Source organism: Balaenoptera borealis, assembly GCF_965194805.1.
Source record: "Balaenoptera borealis genome assembly, chromosome: 20".
In the NCBI taxonomy this organism is placed as follows: Eukaryota; Metazoa; Chordata; class Mammalia; order Artiodactyla; family Balaenopteridae; genus Balaenoptera; species Balaenoptera borealis.
Window position 1 is genome coordinate 9,435,937 of NC_138879.1, and position 21,623 is coordinate 9,457,559.

At 61.5% G+C, this 21,623-nt stretch overlaps 1 protein-coding gene across 5 annotated transcripts; it reads right to left on the reverse strand.

Moving 5' to 3' along the window:
• Positions 1–4,568: 4,568 nt before the first annotated feature.
• TMC6 (transmembrane channel like 6) lies at positions 4,569–20,371 on the reverse strand. Of its 5 annotated transcripts, none has more exons than XM_082371145.1 (22): positions 20,220–20,369; positions 18,779–18,856; positions 18,084–18,217; positions 17,787–17,929; positions 17,519–17,614; positions 17,043–17,201; positions 15,636–15,741; positions 15,398–15,491; positions 14,905–15,162; positions 14,423–14,613; positions 13,382–13,526; positions 12,542–12,697; positions 11,934–12,085; positions 11,743–11,824; positions 11,415–11,512; positions 10,246–10,341; positions 9,918–9,993; positions 9,075–9,208; positions 8,758–8,934; positions 8,588–8,666; positions 6,120–6,187; positions 4,569–4,832 (listed from the first exon to the last, which is right to left on the reverse strand). In XM_082371145.1, the coding sequence occupies exons 3-22, from the start codon at positions 18,140–18,142 to the stop codon at positions 4,766–4,768; spliced, it is 2,436 nt and encodes an 811-aa protein (XP_082227271.1). In that variant the 5' UTR covers positions 18,143–18,217; positions 18,779–18,856; positions 20,220–20,369; the 3' UTR covers positions 4,569–4,765. The 5 variants fall into 5 exon arrangements, 4 of the variants coding, with proteins under 4 accessions (XP_082227271.1, XP_082227270.1, XP_082227269.1 ...); XM_082371144.1 differs by lacking the exon at positions 4,569–4,832 and adding an exon at positions 4,906–5,227 and having other exon boundaries at positions 20,220–20,370; XM_082371143.1 differs by lacking the exon at positions 4,569–4,832 and adding an exon at positions 4,906–5,227 and having other exon boundaries at positions 11,934–12,088; positions 20,220–20,370.
• Between the last annotated feature and the right edge of the window lie 1,252 nt (positions 20,372–21,623).

Sequence of the window (21,623 nt, forward strand, 5' to 3'; positions counted from 1 at the left end):
TTGCTGTTCAAATAAATGTGTTTTTTATTTTTCAAAGGTGGATGTCATCCAAATTCACTTTGTATGTGTTGGGAGAGAGAGTTGTCCTACTGTGTGTAAGAAATTCCCTGTGTCGTCTTATGCCATCCTCAGAGTTCATGTATATAATTAGATACCCTCCAAGTTTTGGTTGCTTGACTTGTGATCTTATCATTTGTTTTGTGGTTTTGCAGTCCACACTGAAATCTTATTACTAGTCGTCGAGAGGTGCAGTAGAGCCTAGGGGCTCTCCACCAGCCGCCCGCCAGGACCCACCTGCTCCATGCGGGAACCGGTGTCATCTGGGGCAGCCGTGGGACGTGGCCCCAGCCGAGGACCATTGCTCGCTCTCACCCGTGACACAGTCTGGGCATAAGAAGTATTCGGAGAGAAGGGAGTAATGAAGGTCTTTTGGGGCTTCCATGGTGGCGCAGTGGTTAAGAATCCACCCGCCAATGTAGGGGACACGGGTTCGGGCCCTGGTCCAGGAAGATCCCACATGCCACAGAGCAACTAAGCCCGTGCGCCACCACTACTGAAGCCCGCGCACCTAGAGCCCGTACGAGAGAAGCCACAACAACGAGAAGCCCGCTCACCGCAACGAAGAGTAGCCCCCACTCACCGCAACTAGAGAAAGCCCATGTGCAGCAACAGAGACCCAATGCAGCCAAAAATAAATAAATATAAAATTTTTTTTAAAAAAAGGTCTTTTGTGTTTCCTAGACATGCATTTGTTTCGGTGAAGTAGCCTTAGCTAACTTTACAGAGCATCTTGTACAAGCGCAGTTGAAATGACGGCGCTGGGCAAAGCAGCAGCAGCCTTGTCCCCACGGGGTTCAGGCGGCAGTCAGGACACTCGGGTCTGGCTCTCAGGTCCACCCCTGGATCGCCTGCCATGACCTTAAGTAAGTTCAGCGCCAGTGCTCCTGTCTCGTCAGGATTGTAAAGACAGCCTCTTGAAAAGCAGCCAAAATGTCCTTTGTGACCCCTGCTCAGAGACCAGTAGAGTGAGTGTCTTTTTCTCTCCACTCCTAGGGGCCTCGGCCACGTTTTATCGAGAAGATAGGACCCGGGTTGGCCCCCGCAGGCGAGACGGCGAGCTCCCGGCTCTGACTGACCTCTTTAGAAAGCGGAGGAGGAAAGCACAGAAGGGCCATCATCCGGAGGAGAAACGAAAGGCTAGAACGAAACTCATGGAACTCAGAATGTGGACAGTCGAATGTACTTGACACCCTACCCTTGTACGCACCTGGAGGCACCGACCCTGCCGGGGCTGTGAGCGGCCCTTCTGTAAGTGTTCGTTCGGTGCCTGTGAGTCCAGCGTCGCTACAAGGAGTGAGCCAGCCCCACACCTGCCGCTGGGAGAACAAGCCCAGTGCCTCCAGAACATCCAAAGGTTGAGGCAGCCTTCATGGAGGAGGTGGCACTTTCCTCCCAGGCCCGGGGAGAGTAGGGGACAGGTGGGGAACACAGCGTAAGCCGAGTGACCACCTCATGGCCTGGAGTGGAGGCGGCTCCTGGTACCCACAGGTGAAAAGGAGGCTCGGTGTCTGGGATCAAGAGAAAAATCAAGGCTCAGAGCTGCACTTTTTAAAAAAATCATTCTGGGGCTTCCCTGGTGGCGCAGTGGTTGAGAATCTGCCTGCCGATGCAGGGGACACGGGTTCGAGCCCTGGTCTGGGAGGATCCCACGTGCCACGGAGCGACTAGGCCCGTGAGCCACAATTGCTGAGCCTGCGCGTCTGGAGCCTGTGCTCCGCAGCGCGAGAGGCCGCGACAGTGAGAGGCCCGCGCACCGCGATGAAGAGTGGCCCCCGCTTGCCGCAACTGGAGAAAGCCCTTGCACAGAGACGAAGACCCAACACAGCCATAAATAAATAAATAAATAAATAAAAATTAAAAAAAAAAAAAAAGCAAGTCTTTAAAAAAAAAAAGATTATCTTAAAAAAAAAAAAATTCTGGTGACACCGTGGGAGAAGGCAAAGAAAGAAGGCAGGGTGCTCAATGGGTAGAAGCTTGATGTGCGAAGAAGGGACTGTTGAATGGAGAGGAGAGGCCAGGAGGGAGCCGTCCTGGCCAGCACTGATTCTAACCGCATAAGCGACAAGATCCGAGGAGCTGAGCACGCGTTCACTCAGGAGGGCATTTCGAGAAGATTCTTTGCAGGAAGAGAACATATGGGGTGGATCAAGGAGAAACCACATAAGAGTCGTGGTGGAAACGTAGTTAACTTACTAGCTTTACACATCAGTTTTCACCGCTTAGCTTGTGTGGGACCGTCCCCTGAATGGCAGCCCACGTGGCAGGCCTGGCCCCGGAGCCTGGATCCCCAGTCATCGTGAAAACCAGAAGCGCATTTCCAAATGCTCCCTAAGTGCGCAGAAGCCTCAGGCTTAAGTGACATTTCACTGGTTCTCCACCCTGGCTGCGTGTTAGAATTATCCAGAAAGCTTTTAAAATCCCAGTGCCAGGGCACATCTCAAACACATTCAACCAGAATCTCTGATTGTGGGCCCAGGCACCAGAGTTTTTAAATCTCCCCAGTTGGTTCCATTGAGCAGCCAGGGCAGAGGCGGTGTCAGAGGGAGCCTGTCATCAGGCTGAGACTGTCGACCGCCTACCCATTGGAATAGCCATTTCCAAGAGTTCAGTGCGTCTCATTTGGCAGTCATAGCTAGCTTTTTGCTTTTTTTTTTTTTTTTAGCAAAACTACTATGTGCCAGGCAGGGTGCTAAGCACTGTGTAAGACTGTGTCTTGTTTCAACAGCCCCATGAGGTGAGGACTGGGGCTGGGAGAGACTGGGAGAGGTTACAGAATGTGCCCGAGGCCATGAGCCGATGAGGGTCAAATCCAGGCCCATCTGACTCCACAGCCATCGCTCGCTCGGTCAGCCCCACACAGGATCCACCACGGAATATTCCAGCTGGAGGACCTTGAGGCCACGTGTGTATCAGAAACAGCTCCGATGGGCGATAGGTGTGCCTGTAAAGAGACCTGGCTCGGACAGTAGCAGGGCTGGCGAGTCTGGAATTTGGACACGGCCAGGCAGGGTGGTGCCGCAGCTCCGGGCAGAATTTCTTCTCTGGAAAACCTCAGCCTTGCTCTTGAGGACTTTCGACTGATTGGATGAAGCCCACACACATCACTGGGGATAAAACCCTTAAAGCCAGCTGACTGTGGGTGCTGAGCACCTACAAGATGCCTTCACGGCAGCACCTCAGTTAGCGCTTGAGTCGATAGCCAGGGACACCAACTGACCATCACACGTGGCTTCTGCAGAAATACCTGCGGGCCTTTCTCCTGTTTGTCATCAGCAGCTCGGCCTGACCTCATAGTTGTTGCAAGGCGGGCGAAGTGGGCCTAGTCATAACAGGTGGCAGTGCCAGCTCAGACTGGACGCGGTCAGTTTATGTCCATCCGTCCAAAAGCGCATCGGTCCTCTTCACACAGAGGCAGACATCTGGGGGGTGCTGGCCCCTAGAGCCCAGGTGAGTGTCCCCACCCGACCTCACCCAGCGGCACTCATGCCCGGAGACACAGCCCAGGCCAGCTACTCGTAGAGGTCCTTAAGCACCTCCTGGCTGGGACCAGCCACAACAAGCCCAGGAATCCTGATCTGTCGGGCGCCCGAGAAAGTCAGGTGACCGTCTGCCCCTGGACGTCTGCCAAATGCAGGAGCACCCTGCGTGGGACCGTCCTCAGAAGAGGGACCATTTGGGGTTAGCGTGGGCCCAGCTGGGAGCACTGCTAACGGCAGTGGCATCTTCACTGCGGGGCTGGCCTGGCCCCCACAGGCCAGGTTTGCTCTCCCAGGTTCCCTGCTGGGATGAGGAGCGTGGGCCCATCGCCGCTCTCCCATCCTTTCCCACAGCAGCCGCTCCCCCAGCTCCTGCAGACAGCGGGCACTGGGGCTGTGACAGCTCCGTCCCCTCCTCCCCGCACCCTCTGGTCCACGGCATCCCACAGGCTCCTCAAGCTCAGCCTGGCAGGACCTGGGGTCACCCCCCCACCAGTCGCGGCAGCCAGACCCCGCTCCTGCCACAGGCCTGGGCGCTGGCTGCCCTTCTGCCTGCAGGCTCCTCTCCCCACGGCTTACTAGCAAATGACCCACCCCGGTCCCTCCCTAAATTCTCCCTCCACCCCCACCCCAATAACCACTAGCGCATCACTTCATCACCCTCCACACACCCCGTACTTGTCCCGCATGGCACAGGCTGGCAGGGCAGCGCCTGAAGCTGCAGCGCGGTCCATCCCTGCCATCGGGGGCTGGGCCAGAAGAGGGCGCCCTGCGCTCAACACTGAAGCCGCACAGAGTCTGCTTCATGAGGAGCCCAGCACCAGGGGAGGCCCCTCGGAGCATCTGGTAGGCCGCAGGGCCCTGGCCTGGCAAGGAGAGCAGCCTCGAAGAACCAGAGGGAGAAACTGAAGGGGCGGCACATGCACGAGGCCGAAGTTCCCATGACCTCGGCCTGGAGGTCGTCCACGGGCTGTACCTACGTGCACCTGGGCAGGCCTGAGCATAAGCACGGACTCCCACGAGACAAGCCCATCTTGCACAACGTGTTTAATCAGGATAAATAGAGTCCTGAGCAGGGTCCACTGGGGGTGCTCCAGCCTCGGACGGGCTGCAGACTCCCATCGCCTTCCCCGTGTCCCAGCGGGGCCATCTCCAGGCAGCATCTGTGCCCGCAGGTCCGTGCGAACCGAGGGTGACGGGGTTCCCGGGCTGCCGGGCCCAGCGCTGTCCTACTGGGCATCCCAGTCGTCTGTGAATACGGCCGGGGGCGTCACGGCCTCCTCGGTTCTACCAACCCTGCCAGAAAGGGGAGTCAGCAAGGGGCCCCGTTGCCTTGGGCAGCGCGGGCCTCGCTCGGGAGGCTGAGGAGCCCCACAGTCATCCCTCTGGGCAGCCGAGGCCAGAGCATCCCCAGCAGCCTTCCTCAGGAGCTGCTTCCAGGCCTCCCCGGGCTGAAAGGCTCTGCAGAGAAGTGGAAGGAGCCGGACGAGGCCGCGACTCACCACCGGTGCCTTGGCAAGGGAGGGAGCCGGACGAGGCCGCGACTCACCACCGGTAGGCCTTGGCAAGGGAGGGAGTGGTGCGGGCAGCGGGTCTTGTTAGATGGCTCGTTCTGGGGGCTCCTGCTGCCCGGGGTCGGGGCCGGGGAGCCCCAGGGGCCTCGACCTGCAGACCTCAGCTGGCCCACCTGGCTGGGCGGGGGTCGAGGAGGGGTGTGTGTGCATTCCCGTGGGTGGCCTGTCTGTCCAGGCAGCAGGAAGATGTCTGAGTTCATCTCCCCTTCCCTGGGCTCAACCGCAGGTAACAGTTGAAGGGTGAGACGTGCGGCCACAGGAGCAGCCCCAGCCCTGCGCCAGGGCAGCCGGGGTTGAGGCAGCAGCATTCGGGGCAGGGGGGTGTTCACCTCACGGGGAGAATGGGGGCAGGGGCCTGAGGAGAAGGCCAGCCAGGCTGACCCCCGACCCATCAGGACGGGGGTGGCAGAGGGACTTCCCTGGTGGTCCAATGGTAAAGAATCCGCCTCCCAGTGCAGGGGACGCGGGTTCGATCCCTGGTCTGGGAACTAAGATCCCACGTGCTGCGGGGCAACTAAGCCCACGTGCCACAACTACTGAGTTCGCGTGCCTCAACTAGAGCCCGCGTGCCACAACTACAGAGCCCACGCACTCTGGAACCCACGCGCCACAACAAAAGAGCCCACATGCCTCAACGAAGATCCCGCGTGCCGCAACTAAGACCCGACGCAGCCAAAAAATAAATAAAATAAATATTAAAAAAAAAAAAGATGGGGGTGGCAGAGAGGAGGGAAAGGGCGTGAGAGACCCCAGCTCCACCTTGCCCCCTGCACACAGTTCCTTCATTTCTTTTTTTTCCTTTCTCAGCAAACTTAAGTTTTCCTTCTCCCCCAAATGCGCCACACACCTGAGGAGGAAAGGTGGGGAAAGAGGGCAGGGGAGTCCCAAGAGGCTGCGGGCCACCCAGGGAGGCCGGCAGCCACTTCCCTCCCCACCACCGGCGGAAAGAGGCCTCCCTGTGCAGTACCCACTCCTTCTCCCCAACACACTCCCCTCCAGGGCCCCTCACCTGCTCCTCTCCTTCCTCTCGTAGATACGCTGAAGCTTGTTGATTAAGAAGATCTTGTCTTCCCCCTCCTAGAAACGCCAGAACACAAAGGCTGAGAAAACAGCCATCATGTGTCCGTCCAGAAGTGCCCTGTTCCAGACTGCACTTGGGGTAGCTCACGAAGAGTGTCTGACATCACAAGCACAAAAAGTTTAAAGAAGGGGGACAGAGGCACCAAACAAGGACAAGGAAAAACCAAGAGCCAAGCAGTGGGCATATATATACATACATACACACATACACACACACACACACACACACACACACACACACATATGCATCTAAGCTTCCTAGTGGCCAAGGTGAAAAGGGAAATGTGATCAGTTGCACAGTGAGGGCTGCCTACCCAGCCTAACTCAATGTACAACCGGCCCTGACATTTAGTCTGTCTTGGGCAAATTGACCTCGGTCTGACCTCGGTCACCATCTGTAAAAGAGGGATACAAATGTCTGTGTCATGGGGCTTTTATTAGTTTTCTATTGTTGACCTAATCAATTATGGAAACTTAGTGGTTTAAAACAACACAAATTCAACATCAGTTCTGGAGGTCAGAAGTCCAAAATGGGTCTCAGTGGGCTAAAATCAAGGAGTCAGCAGGGCTGGTTCCTTCTGGAGCCTCTGGGGAGAATCTTTCCTTGCCTGTTCCAGCTTCTGAGTCTGCCCACATCCCTGGGCTCATGGCCTCCTTCAGAGCCAGCAATGGCCAGTCAAGTCTTTCTCACACCTCTTTCTCTGACATTGACTCTCCCACTTCCTTTGTTAAGGACCTTACGATTACATCGTGCCCACCCGAATAATCCAGGATAATCTCCCACCTCCAGGTCAGCTGATTAGCAACTGTAATTCCATCTGCGACCCTAATCCCACAACCCCAATGCCAAGTAACATGGCATATTCACAGCTTCTGGGATTAGGACAAAGACGTCTTTGGGGCAGGTATTGGCCAACCCAGGGGTCTTTCGACAACTGACTGTGAAAACGCACATAAAGCTTTAAGTCTAGGACCCAGTAAACATCAGGCGGATTTCAGGGCCCATCAAACCCCGGGGTCAGACTGGATTCCTTGCGGGGAGTCTTCACAAAGAGAAAACAGCGATTTTGTCAGGATGCGTTCTGGGCGCTGGGGACCCTGGCTCACCCACGAAGGCGCTGAGACACCTACGAGGTGGGACCTCCTTAAGAGACCTCCCCGTTTTCTCTCCATCGAGTTGGTGGGTACAGAGGGCCGTGCGCCTGAGTAAGCCACCTGCCCAGGCCAGAGAAAAGATGCTCCGAGCGCAGGCTGAGATCAGAAGTGTGGCCCCAAAGACTCAGAACCGGGGCCAGCCTCGGCCTTGGGAGGACAGAGCCTGCAGCAAGGGCCACCTGGGGAACTGTCCCTCAGCTCCTAGAGGAATGGCGGGCGGAGCTGGGGTTCCCCTCCCGAAGCTGCTGTGCCTCCCACCACCACGGGGCACTGCAGGCCCCAAAGCTCTACACAGCAGGGCAGGAGCCGGTTGGGAAAAACCCACTTCCAATAGCTGTACCTCAGCCAAAATGCCCAGCCTGAGCCCTGCCCTCGGTTTGTGAAAGGGGAGGAGAGGGGTTACCTTGTACTGCCTTACTGTCCCCAGGGGATCCTTCCACGCAAGAAGACCTGACCCGGAGTCCCTGCACCAATTAGCCAGCAGAAGACTCACATGCGAGCTGCACCCCAGCCCCGTCCTGCCTCGGCTGACACCCAGCAGCTGACCCCCAAGTCATTTCTAACGAACAGTGGCTGGTGGCCACCAGCCCTGACGTGACCGCCTAGGGGACACAGGCACCAGCAGGCCCCAAGGTGGGCTCAAGCATTAAGTACACAAGTGAGAAACTGGGAAGGAAAAGGAAAAAAGAAAAAACAGCAGTGGGGAGAGTGATGTCGGGGCCCTGGGGGAAAGGTTGGGGCCCTGGGGATGAGGTCAGAGCCCACCAAGTGTTCAGGGGAGACCCGCTGTCACTGACAGGTGCCCCTGAGCAGCCAGCCCAGACCCAAGGAGGACAGGACCAGGTGAAAGGCCATTCCTGTCTGGGGAAACGCCAGCCCAGGTGACTCTGACCTACGGGGCAGTGACTTGCTCTCAAGGTGATGGGAGGCCCAGTAAGTGCGCAGGGAGGGAGGGACAGCCTGCGGGCAAGGCTGGGCGGCCTCCAGGGGGGATGCGGGAGGGGGAGGGGGGTGCTCGGAGCAGCACCACCAGAGCCCTCGTCCCAGCGGGGTCTTTGCAGCCGGGGCAGGCTGGCTGCCTGTAGCTTACGTCTCCGATTAATACAAGATACGCATCTTAATCGATGCGATGCGCTTGGCAGACAAGCCCTCTCCACAGCCCAGGTCCGGGGGGGAGGCGTGGAGGGGCCGCGGGTGTGAGCCAGCAGGCGCCCCCGAGGTGGGAGCCCGAGGGGCACTCACGTTGCTTAGCTGCTCCTTGAGGAGGCAGATGACCTTCCGCTGGCCCTTCACCACCTGGATGTTGAGGTAGATCACGGCCCTGCGGGAGACGGCCGCTCAGGCTGGGCGCCCCGCGCAGGAGCCCCGGGGAGGGAGACCAGGGCCCCCGCCCAGGCCTGCCCCGCACTCACAGCAGCAGGGCCGACGCCAAGTAGACGGGGAAGGCGCTTTCCACCAGGTACCGGCGCACCCAGGGCAGCCAGGAGACCCTGGGGCCCGCCTCCTCCAGGCGGCGCACCCACACCTTGCCCGCCTCATACATGGTGTCCAGGGTCCGGAAGGGGCCGCAGATGCTCGAGGGCTTCACCCTGGGGGAAGAGGGCGGGCGGCTTGACCCCTCAGCCCGGACAAAGGCCACCTCCACACCACCCAAACCGCGGCCACCAGCCACAGCGGCCCCAGGGGGCAGCTCCCCATCCCGCCCCCCAGAGGCCGAGGGCCCACTCACTGCCAGATGGCGTAGCAGAGGAAGATGGCAGCGCCCAGAAAGGAGGGGAAGCAGAGCAGCGAGATGAAGACGGTGCTCATGTGGGAGGCCTTCCAGGGCCTGCGGGGTGCCTGGCAGTTGGCCATCAGGCTCGTCTGGGGACAAAGGTTGCGCTCTGCCACCGCCCTGCCACCCACCCTCCCCCAGGCCTGGTGGGGCCTCCAAGAGGGAAGAGGGGCAAGGCCGGCAGTGGGCTGGGGGTGTGCTGCTTGCAGGGGGAGCCCGAGCCGAGCCCCCAGGACAGCCCCGCAGAGAAGCAGACACTCAGAATCTGAGCCCACAGGCTGGAAAGGGCCAGCGGGGCTACCTCCCGGTCTACGGCGGGGAGACTGAGGCTCACGGGGGGCAGGTTGGCCAGGTCACCCGCACGTGAAAGGGTTGATACTAAAAGCCACCTCCACTGACTGAAGGTCTCCACTGTGCCCGACGCTTTATAAACGTCACCTCCGGCAGCGCCTCCCAGAGCACCATCCACGTTGTACAGAGGAGGAAACAGAGGACCAGAGAGAAGGACCTGGTTCTGAGCACCTCCCAGCGACCCCCCCCAAGCCCTGGCCCGTGCACATGGGCACCTGGCAATGACCACGGACCCTGACGGGATGCTGCCCAGCCTGCCAAAGGCAGTGATGCAGGGACGGGACGGGGGTCAGCTGTGGCCCGTGGGACTGACCCAGAGGGTGGCCCTGGGCTGCCAGCCCCACACCCCTTGGGTCAGGGCTCCGCATCTGCCAGCCCAGTGGCCACCCTGGCTGCACACTCTCCCCAGGCCCCGCCGCCCTCCCAGGGACCCAGCGGCATCTTTACCTTCTTGACGTAGAAGAGGAACAGCAGCTTGATGATCTGCATGGCGGGGAGGAGCGGGGAGAAGAGGACCCCCAGCCTGAGGAGAGCAAGGAGAGGAGAGAGCTGCATTCCAGAGGCTGGGTCCTGACCCCTGTGTGGCTCCCCAGGCCTAGAAAGGCCACCCGGGCCTGGCTTGGCGTCGGGACCCCGGGGAGCTGAGACTGGGTCCCTGGGGAATTGAGGGGTCAGGTCACTCCAGATTCCCAGGACTGGGCCTTGCTGTGGCCCAGGGGGAAGCGATCAGCCTCCCCAAGGGCCAGGCACTGGGACACAACTGGGAGATGCTCACCAGGTCAGGGTCTGCCCGTAAATCAGCTCCAGAACATTCCCCGCAATGTCGAACTCAGGCTTCCCCTTCCTCTGAGACCTCTTCTCAGAGATGAGCCTGGGCAGAAGAACCCCTGGGGTCACGCGGGAGGGCCAATCCCCGAGACAGACCCTCGTCCCCACCCCAACCCGCACGCCAAGCTGAAGACCGTGCCCTCCCTGCTAGGGTGCCAGTGATGCAGAGGGGAGACGGCGGCCTGGGGTCCCACCCTGAAGGGTCCACACTGCAGCCAGCTTCATCTCCGTCCTTTTTCTAAGCATGTACGGATACACCCAGGTATAAATGTGCACATCAGCACATCAGCATCAAATGTTTTACTGCTTTTTTTTTTTTTTTGGCTGCGTTGGGTCTTCGTTGTTGCGCGCGGGCTTTCTCTAGCTGCAGCGAGCGGGGGCTACTCTTTGTTGCGGTGCGCAGGCTTCTCATTGTGGTGGCTTCTCTTGTTGCGGAGCACGGGCTCTAAGAGCACGGGCTCTAAGAGCACAGGCTCAGTAGTTGTGGCATGCGGACTCAGTAGTTGTGGCTCGTGGGCTCTAGAGCACAGGCTCAGTAGTTGTGGCGCACGGGCTTAGTGGCTCCGCGGCATGTGGGATCTTCCTGGACCAGGGCTCGATCCCATGTCTCCCGCACTGGCAGGTGGATTCTTAACCACTGCGCCACCAGGGAAGCCCTGTTTTACGGCTTTTTTTAAATCTTATTATTATTAAATTCACATGTTCTCAAAGAAAACACAGAAAGAAGGAAATGACACCTACAATGCTAGCACTCGTAGCCAGGACATCTGAGAATGTTCCTCTAGCTTCTGTTCTTCCTCCCGACCCCTTTTTCCTTTGTATGAGACAGATTATACCATATGCGTCATTTTGAAACCTGTTTTCCTTTCCAATCTCAAAATAGGTTACATCCTGTCTCCTAAATGTTTTTCTCAGTTTATCGATATTTTACAGAAGAGCCGTCATGGGTAGAGATTTATGGCCCCAATCTGGGGTCAGGTCCTGATTTTCAGAGGCCTGAGAACCGCCTGGGTGACCCTCACCTCCACCACACAGGTGAGGATGCCAGGAGCCCTTCCGCAGGGGGAGCCCAGGTGCCCAGGAGGTGAGTGCAGGGACCCGCCCCTGGGGCCTCACCTCCACACCAGCTCCCCCAGAAGCGTGTCCAGCAGCGTGAAGATGAAGTCCATCACCATGAGCCGGTACAGCTCCTGGCCCACAAAGTCCTCCCAGCACTGAAACAGACGCGGCCTCAGCCCCCAGTGCCCTGGTGCCCCCCACCCCTGCTCCCCGTGCCCACCTAGGGGCCTCCAACATGCTTGTGGACCAGGCCAGGTAAGATCAGGTGAGGGCTGGCTGCTGTGAGGGGCCACCCCGTCCACCCCCAACCTGGGACCAGGGCAGACCCTCTTGAGGGGCCCGGGGAGCCCCACGCCTCTGCCAGCACTGCCCGGCCCGCCCTCACCTGGTCCTTCAGGGTGCCCACCCTGCGGCCCAGCCAGTGGTAGCAAAGAATCCCCAGGATGACCATCTTGAGGATGAGGTTCCTGCAGAAAGGGGGGTGCGGGGGGCGTGCACAGGCTGAGGGAGGGGTGCCTGGGAGACAGAGGTCCCGCCCCAGAAAGCCCCACGTGGCGGCCCCATCCGGCCACGCACCTGCAGATGGCCACGTACACCTCTAGCACCGGGGAGTCGTGCCGCTCCAGGGCGGCCAGGACGCGGAACAGGTAGGGGGCCCCCAGGTTGAGAAGGCAGACCACCAGGGGCAGGGCCAGCAGCGCCCCGTCCCGCTCAGCAGACACGCGGCTCTGCTACGGCAGGGGGAGGGCCAGCGGTCAGCGGTCACCACAGGCGCCCCAAGGACAGAGGCAGGTCCACTGATGGGCCGGAGACGGGGGAGGGGCCGCAGGGAGGGGTCCCGGGGCGGAAGGAGGGGGTGGAAGTGGCAGGCACGCCACCCTTCACCCCAGGCCCAGTGTTCAAACCGCACAGGAAGGGGGGTGGGAGGGGGAGGAGGGGGGATGGAACACAGGTGTCCGGGGAAGAAAAGAGAAAAGAGAAACCAAAAGATGAGAAAACAAAAGGACAGAAAAATAGGGGGAGTGTCAGACAGACCAAGAATGAGAACAAGGCCTGTGAGGGAAGCGGCCTCCAGGGAGGGCCCGGGCGGAGGGTGCGGGGCCCCAGGGGGCCCAGTCTAACGAAGCAGGCGTCTGACCCCACGGCCGGAGCCTCCGCGGGGACCCCCCACGCCCTCCCTGCACCTGGAGCACGAGCTCTGAGAAGCTGTAGACGGCCAGGGCGCACACCAGCGTGGTCCCCAAACACAGCAGCCACACGAGCCCCAGCACGGCCGCCTGCCGCAGCCGTCCGCACGCCCTCCGGGGGCGCTGCCGCAGCTGCCCCTCGGCCAGCAGCTCCTGGGGGCAGCAGCGGGCCTGTCACCCACGGCACAGACGCACGGAGACACGCAGACACACGCACCACACCCCCGGGGACACGTGGAGCAGACACACAGGGAGGCTCGGGGGACACCGAGGGTCGCCTCCCACCCACCCCTGGGGCCACGGCCCGTCGCTCCCCCTGCTCTGGGGCCCCTCCAGGCACCAGGAGACCGCAGCACGGAGCCGCAGGCTGAGGCCTGCCCCAGCCGCTCCCACCCACCCTCCCCAGCCCTGCCTCCTGAGCTGTCCTGCCTGTGGACAGCCGTCCCCTCGCTGACCCGGAGTCCCAAGGCACTCCCTGAGGGCCCATCAGCCGGGTCAAAGCTGTGAGCTGCCCTGACCCGAATCCCGCAGCGGGAAACCCCAGAAAGGCAGAGGACCTTCCGCGAGGCCCAGGCCAGCCACCCTCTGGCCCTGAGGCCTTGGGCAAAGGACTGAGGCCTCAGTGTCCTCACGTGTACCCCAGGGCTATTGTGGGGACTGGGAGCACGTGCCAGCTGGTGCCCCGCAGGCCTCTTCCCGCGGGGGCCGGAGGACACGGGGACTCCGGGGAGAGGGCCCAAGAGCAGCCCTAACCCTCTCCCACTGGAGCAGGCCCCGACTGGTGTTCCCTGGACACGGGGTGGAGGACAGCGGCCCCAGGGCCCCTGGGCAGCTCACCTTCAGCTGGGTTCGGATATTGTCGTGCTGGAGGCGGGTGGCCCATTTCTGAGTCACTTTGTAGTCCCAGGAACAGAAAACAGTGATGGCATGGACCCCCGAAGTGCTGCCCACCCGGTAGCTCTCCCCAAAAGAGCGGGACATGCTGGGAGAAGCAGAGGCAGGCAGAGGGTGAGATGGGGCGGAAGGCGCAGAGGCCGGGGAGAAGACAGATGGGATGCTCCCTGCAGCCAAAACCCACCACCCACTCAGAGGAGCCCTCCCGGCGCTGGATGGGCCTCCGGCCACTTTCCCTGCCCCACCTCTAGCCCAGAGCTCTCAGCCTCCTGGTGTGGACCGCCGGCCACTCTAGATCAGCCCTGACCAACAGGGAGGCCGCCGGCCACAAGTGGCTAGAAGAGGGGTCAGGCTCCACTCCCCACCAACATGGCCGGCTGCCTCCCACCCAGACGTGGCTGCAGAAGGTGCTGGCTCACCTCAGGGCCTTTGCACTGCCTCTCCCGATAACCAAAACACCTTCCCCGGCCTTTCTCCAGCCCACCCTTATTTAACCTCCCTCTCTGGGATGAGTGCCGCCGCCCTGGGAAGCTGGTCTGACTTCCTCTCCTATGCTCCATAACACCTGAGCAACATAACACCAGGAGTTTCCCAGCCTCTTCATTGGCCTATCTTCTCCTGTAGACAGCAAGCTTCTCAAGGACATGCACCAAGCTCATTTACCTTCCTGTCCTGAGCAGAGCACAGCAAATGTTTGTGGAGTGGATGGGTGCATGGATGAAAGTGTGGATGGATGGATGGAAGGAAGGCAGGATCCATGGATGCACGGTTGATAGACGGACGGATGGATGGAGTGATGATGAATGGATGAATGGATGAAGTGATGATGGATGGATAGGTAGCTAGACTAGGTAGCTAGACGGATGAATGGATGGGTAGCTGGATGGATGGATGGATGGATGGATGGATGGATGGATGGACAGATGGATGCATGGGTGGATCAATGGCGCTCAGAGCCAGGGTCATAGGGTGGAGGGCTATTACCTGTACACCAGAGTGATGCAGGTGATAAAGAAAGCTACCCCCACGGTGAAGAGGTAAGCCAGGGGCATGTTGTAGGGCAGGCCGCCCGCCTCAGGAGTGCACTGGCCGCCATCCCGTGGGGAGGCACACGGCTGGTTCAGCGTCGCGTTACTATAGTAGCCGTAGTACATGACGGTGTGGGTGAAGCGGCCCTGCAGAGAGGACGCCCGGCCACATCAGGGACTCTCCCCCTCCCTGCACCTGACCCACCCTCAGGCTTGGAGGGCAGATGGAGGGCGCCCAGGGGGCAGGGCGAGGGGAAAGGCAGAAGGGGAAGGGCCAGGGCAGGGGCAGTGAGGAGAACACGGAGGTGGGCAAAGGGCCGCGGCCACCTTGGAGCTGCCAGGACACCCCCCTCCTGGAGTCGCAGCAAGGGGTGGGGTGGGGGTCCCTGGAGGAAGCCGTGACAAGGGGGTGCCCTGCCCGCCCCCACCAAGCCTCACCCCGCCCGTGAGAAGCTCCAGGCCCCTGAAGGCGGGCACGGAGCCCGAGGGCGCAGGCGGGAAGGCGGCCTGCACGCCCACGATAAAGGCCAGCAGTGGCAGCAGCAGCAGGGTGTTGAAGGCCAGCAGGGTCTTGAGGAAGAGGAAGTAGGAGAGAACGCTGGAGCCAAACTGGCCCCCAATCCGCTTCAGGGCGTAGTGCCAGGGCATCAGGGCCTGCAGCCCCGAGAGCAGTGCGAGCCCCAGGTTGTGCGACGCCTGCGGGGACAGAAGCAGGACAGCCCTCAGGCGAGGCTGAAGAGGGGAGCCGGTCCCCAGCCAGACCCCGGGCCAGGCCTAGAGCGCAGGGGCAGTGGAGGGGGAGCCGCGAGGGGAGGGGGGTCGATCACACCCAGAGCCAGGCTGAAGGCTAGAGGACCCCACGAGCGGCACGCGGAGGGAGAAAACGTGGCCCCCTCAGCGCCCCCGCCCCCAGCTGCCCAGAGGCGCCTACCAGGATACAGCTGTCGCGCAGCTGGCTGCAGCAGGAGAGGAGCCCACGGTGCCCCCGGGCCCTCCGCTTGCCCCTCGGGGGCCGGCTCTCCTCTCTGGGGGCAGAGGCAGCGTCAGGGCTTGGTCCACTCCCTCCCAGGGACCACCCGCCCACCGCAGGCTCAGGACCCTTCTCACCAACCACCCCGCCCAGCCGAGGAAGTGGGTCTGGGGTCCGCACGAGGCCGAGGGGCACTGACCGCAGGCAGCGTTTCTCGGACAGGCTCAGCGGCATTCCCCGGAGCATGTGGTCCCGCTGGGCCACCGTCAGGCCCTGAAGCTCCTTCACCAGGAGGCCCCGCTTCTCTGCAGGATCAGGAGCGAGCCCTGTGGGTTCCCCGCAGCATCCTTCCCTCCCTCCCACAACTGCGGCCGTTCCCCTGCAACACAGGCCTCTGGCGCCCGGCCAGGCCTGATGGCTCCTCTCTGCTAGGACCCTGTGCTGCCCGCCTGTCCCACAGCCCCACTGGCCATCACTCTCTCACCTCCACCCCCTGGAGCCCAGGACACGATCAAGTTCCCAGCATCTTCCGAGGCCCAGCCCAGTGCCCCCTCCACCTTGAACCAAACTCTCCTCCTGGGTCCCCACTCGCATCTTGCTCTGACCCCCCAATGCCCCTGAGCCCCATCCGCCCCCCCACTCAGCAGTCCCCCTTGTCCCCCCACCACTTCCCACTATGCCAAGGCCTGGTGGGGTGAGTAGGGGAGGGCGGGACCTGGAGATTTGCCCCTCCCCTATGTCCTCGTTCCCTTCATCTTCACAACCACCGTGGAAAGGGGGTGCTATTTTAACCCCACTTTACAGATATAAAATGACCAGAAAGCAGACACCTGGCATGGTTTACACAATGAAACTGGAATGTCCACCCTGACCTCAGAGCCCACACCACCCTGCACTGCTCTGTCACCCACCAGCTGCGGGCCTTGGGTAAACAGGGAGAGGAAACACAGGCAGGGACCCAGGAAGTACCCAAGCCCCTGGGCACTGATGCCAGAGATCACCTGGCTGAAGACCAACCTGTGAGCTGGGCCCTGCTCCCTCCTACGACCACTCTCCCTTGTTCCCCAGCCCCTCCACACAGGCCTCTCAGATACTCAGACAAGCCGGCAGGCTCCCACCTCAGGGCCTTTGCCCATGCCCCACTGACTCTAGTGTCACTTCAGGAAGCCTTCCTGGGTCGCTCCAGGCTAGACAGGTTCCGTGACACTCTCCTGTGGCGTGCCTTTCCTCAGCTGCCCTTACCTGAGCTTTAACCATCCACTTATCCATTTATTTGGTTCCTGTCTATTTCACAAGGCAGACAATAAGCTGCATGAGAGCTGACTGGGTCTGCTTACCACCATCACATCCCAAAGCCAACACCAGCGTCTGCGACACTACAAATGCTCAACAGACGCTGTGGAGCGCGTGCCTACATGAGCCAAACACTGTGCAGCCGGAAAGGCCCGCACTTCTCTGCACCAGTGGCCGGGACACCGAGACACTCCCATACCCCTGCAAAGAGACCTCACCGCTGGGGGCCTTCAGACAGCCCACTGCACCCCCGCCCCCCCGCCCCGGCCTGCTGACCTCCTCCCCACCGAGGCTCCGGCCCCCCCTCACTCACCATCCTCCTCCAGGACCGCGGGGTCCAGCTCCAGGTCGTACAGGCGGAGGCTGGGCCGGGCCGAGCGGCCCACATCCCTGAGCTGAGGCCGGCCGGCCCTGCGGCGCAGCCTCACTGTGCGGCTGTAGTACTGGGAGAGGATGGCGCCGCGGCTCCGGCCTGTGGAGGCCGCTGGTCAGGGGGGACGCGCCGCCCCTTATGTAGAGACAAGGGCTGCCCCCCCACTCCTTCCCAGGACCCAGGAAAGTTCTTTCATAAGAGACCTCAAGCACCACCGGGTTCCCAAGAGCATATTTTTATCCCCATGACGACTCCGGAGTCGTTTTTAGAACGCGCGAGGCTGCATGGGGCTGGGCTGGGCCTCCAGGCAGCAGACGGGGTGGGGTAAGAGCCCAAGAGGCCTGGCTCTGAGGTACACAGATCCCCGCCGGAAACCGCAGCCCAGCCCAGGGTCCAAAGCAGAGGGTCCCACTCACCAATGGTGCGACTGGGCATGCTGGCCAAGATGCGGAGTGTGGCCGTGCTGTAGACAGGGGCGCCCTCGGGCCCCAGCAAGGCCTGGCGGTCACTGCCTGCCCAGCAAGAAAGACTCGTCCAGAGGTTCTACAGACACCACCGGCCGGAGATATCCCCTGCCCACCCCCTGCCCCAGGCTGCTAGGAGGGGCTTCCTGAGAGGTTGAGAGGCTCCGTGTCCGGCCCACACATCCCAGCACCCGGCCTGGGCCAGGGCAGGCGGGCTCACCTGAGGCCCCCAGGGCTCCAGCCCCCGGCACCCTCTGCTGCAGCTCCAGCCCCTCCTCGGCCACCCAGCGGCTCTGCTCCTGGATGAGCTGATGGAAAGAGTCGTGCACTTCGCTCTCATCATAGGGGCTGGGCTCCTGGCTGCTGGGGTGAGAATGGGGGAAGGGGCAGGAGTTCAGGCTGCGGCGGACCCAGTCCTCGCCCCAGCAGCCTACCCCCTCCGAAGGGCTGAGGTCCAGACCACCTCTCCCTGGGGGTGATACATCCCAGCCCCCCAGCCCCACCTCAGAGCACTTACTCCTCTGGGTCCTGTGGGGTCTCAGGGACATTGAGGACAAAAGCCAGCGACCGGGACATATCTGCGGCCCACCCCCAGCCAGTCTGCCGACGTAGGGCAGTTCAGAGCCTGGACACAGCCTCAGGAGCCTCCCGCTGCCCATGTGATGAGACAGAAAGCGTTACAGCAAAGTTAGCCTGGCACCCAGCTCCACTGCCCGCTCCCTGGGGACCATGGGGGGTGCCACTCCCAGCCCAGGCTGCCTGAGCCCCCATCCTGCCCCATCCACACACACACACAAACACCAAACGCATGGCCAAGTGAGTGGCCCCAAATAATCCTCAGGCCAGAATGGACTGAAGGGGAGCTCCTTCCGGAGGGAAGTGAGGGGAGTCTGGGCAGTTCCCCACCAGCTTCCTCAGTGACGCCATCCCTGAGAGATGGGGAGCGGGTGGGGTGCCTGTGGATAGGCTCTCCATTCCCAGGGTTCTGACCCAGAGATGCCGCCCTCTGGGTGAGAAAGGTCAGGGCAGCTGAGACCTTCCCTGTGCCCGCCCGTGACCACACAGCACTTCCTCCCGGCCGGAAATCCCACAGACAGCTAGCAGCCTGGGCCCTCACCCTCACCAGCGTCTGACAGAACAGCAGACAGGATGGCCTCCTCGGCTGCGCCCCACCCTGCATCCCCCCCCGCACAGGAGTCACTCCACGCCAACCTGGGCGCGTCAAGGTCGACAGCCCTCCTGAGAGACTCCGCTACATTCCATCACCTCCGGGCAGGCCAGGGCAGCTGGCTGGGGGAGGGGTGCTGGGCGTTAAACAGGCAGCCTTTGTCCAGCCTTTGTCCGGGCTCTGCCATCACCCAAGACAGCTGAACCAGGGTGGCCTTGTCCAAGCTCTTCAGCCCGTGGGAGCGGGGCGAGGGCGGCAGGCTCCCAAGCACCCACTGAGTCCCGCAGGACTCTGCCCCAGCAAGACTGGGCCCAGCCCTCGGTCTGCCCTGCCCCCCCCACTCCTCCCTACCCTCACCCCCAGGGAACTCAGCACGGAGGAAAGTTGGCTCAGCTCAAGGGCTTCCTCAGGCGAGGCCAGGGTGTCCAGACAGAGCAGGTCCCGCTAGGGCTGTACCCAGACAGTGCCCTCACTTAGGGGTGTCCAGTCTCTGAGCCCACAGAGTCCAAGCCCCCTCCCCGTCTCTCTCACAGGAGCACAGTGTGGAGAAACCAGCAGAGAGAGATCAGAGGTGGACTCTTGACTCCGCCTGAAATGGAAAGTAGCTGGAGCTGGGGCTGAGGGTGTGCCCCCCAATCCAGCCCCTAGAGCTGGAATTCCTTCCTGGAAAGACAGACCTTCCCAGGTTCAGCTCTACAGGCCTCTCCCACACACCCCTTCTCCAGGAGGCAGGAGCAGGGAGATGGAAGGTGCTCAGAGGGTGCCTGGGGGATGGGGGCTCACCTGGGCACTGGCATCTGGGCACTGCCCAAGACTTCTGCCTGGTACCCAGCACCCTGGCACCCTTGCCCAGGCAGGGACAAGTCGGGCAGGAGTTTCCAGGGTGCACCATTCCTGAGCTGTGAGCCAGGTAGGGAGGGGAAGGGTGGGGCCCGTTTCCAGAAACCCCACCCCAGCCGGAAGCCAGTCCTCTGGGAGCAGCTACTGTCCGGTCAGAGCCGCAGCCCAGCCTCTGAGCCGAGGGAAGGCAGCAACTCCGAGAGACCCTGGATCCCTCATCTGCCAGTCTCCCACAAGCCCACTTTCCGCCAGTGGTACCCACCTGCAAACCCAGCCTCCCCGCCCCTTCCCATCCCGAGAGACACATACCACCGCCCTCTCCCCTGACGCCCGCCACCTGCCTGTTGGGGTGAGCTGAGATCTTCACGTCCCCCGCCCGGACCCCCCTGAGAGAGTCAACTCAGGGAGTGAACTCAGGGAGATCCAAGAGAACCCGAGGAGGAAACTCGGTGCCCAGTGGCCCCAGAGGCCCAAAGGGATTCAGAGGGGGTGGAGCTGGTGGCCGCAGGGGAACTGGATGGGGATAGGAGGACGAGGGCGCCGTCCCCAAGCCCCGGAGCTGCGGCCCCCACCCACGACCCGGCACCCGCATCCCGGCGCTGACCTGGGAGGCGCTGGGGAGGAGGGGCCCGGCGCGCGGCTCACCTGTCCCCCGCGAGGGCCGCCGGGAACTGTGTCTGGGCTCCACCAGCTGCGGGAGGGGTCGTGAGGTCAGAGGGAGGGAGTGGCCAAGGGCCCTGGGGCGACCTGTGACCGTATCAGGCCCAGCCGGGCCAGAGTGCTGCTCCGCCCAGCCCGGGCCACATGGCGACAGGTCACGTGACCCGGCTGGGGGGGCGCGCCCCGCTCCTCCTCCTTCCCCTCCCCGTCGAGCCCTCGGCGACTGTGCCCTCTCCCCACCAGCTTCCGACCCCTCCTCTCACCCCACCCTGAGGTCTGAACAAGATGAAGGCGGCGAGTGTCTGGAAGTGTTCCAATCTCTGGTTGAAGCCAATTTCTGTGGGACTCAGTTTCCCCAAGTTTCAAATGGGGACAATGATTCCAGACCCGCCCACTTCCCAGGGCGATTATCAAAATAACACCATGCGGCAAAGCCACACGGATACGGCGGGCGTTGCAGGACCAGATTGGGTAACCCCTTCCTCCAGCACAGCCTCCTGCGACAACTGCCCCAAGCCGGCTGGTAGAACCCGGGGTTATCTCCGCCCTCCCGATGTGGGCGTGGTTTCTCCAGCAGAGTTCCGGCACACTTCCTGTGTGCTAGGTGGGGAGGAGAGGAGGTACACTTAGGAGCTGTCCCCGTTGCTGTTTGCTCCGTTATTCCCCACAAGCCAGGGAGGGGGGCACTAATGACCCTAGCTCACAGATGAGGCAACGGGCCGAGAGGTCAGTCAGCCCCCAGGGTGTCATTGGCCAGGGTGTGAGTCTTGTCCACCTGGGAGCTCTACCTAGAAACCTGACCTCGAAAAAGCCCGGCAGGCCAGAGGAGACTCACCCTTGGGTTTGAGAAAAGGGTGGGATTTGGACACTGGTGGGGGCCATTTCTGGTTGGGAGAAGCCTTGAGAGGCGGGCAGGGTGAAAGTGAGCTGGAAGGCAGAAAGGAAGGAGAGGGCCCTCCTGGAGGGGAGGACAGGTGGGCCAAGCCAGGATGCCCAAATAGAGAGTCGTTACCTCAGGATGGATCTTGGTACAGGCACCTCAGCCTGGAGAACTAGCTCTGCCCAGCCCCCACCTCTCCCCCAACACTACTCCCTGCCCTGCACACCCATGCTCCAGCCACGTTTTACTTGCATGATCCCAGGCACAACTTTAAAGTCACCTCCTCTGGGGAGCCTTATGGGATTGAACCCTGTTGGAGCATGTGCCACTTCCTATTGACATGTACATTTGCCAGTCCGTCCCCCCTCTCCCGTCCCGTCTCTATCTCTATGCTGTGTGCCCAGCACCAGCACCCAGCCTGGGGCCTGGCATGGGGCGCGGAGCAGGGGGGGGCAGGGGGATCTGGAAAATCAGGAGGGGGAGCAGGCGGGGAGGCAGAAAAACCACTG

Bases quoted from the DNA above. Each gene is read 5' to 3' on its own strand.
- TMC6 (XM_082371143.1), bottom strand. From the start codon at position 18,142: ATGTCCCGGTCGCTGGCTTTTGTCCTCAATGTCCCTGAGACCCCACAG. The intron at 9,209-9,917 runs GTAAAGATGCCG...CTTTGTCCCCAG, and splicing joins TCCTCTTCTACGTCAAGAAG to ACGAGCCTGATGGCCAACTG. The intron at 8,935-9,074 runs GTGAGTGGGCCC...CTCTTCCCCCAG, and splicing joins CTCTGCTACGCCATCTGGCA to GGTGAAGCCCTCGAGCATCT.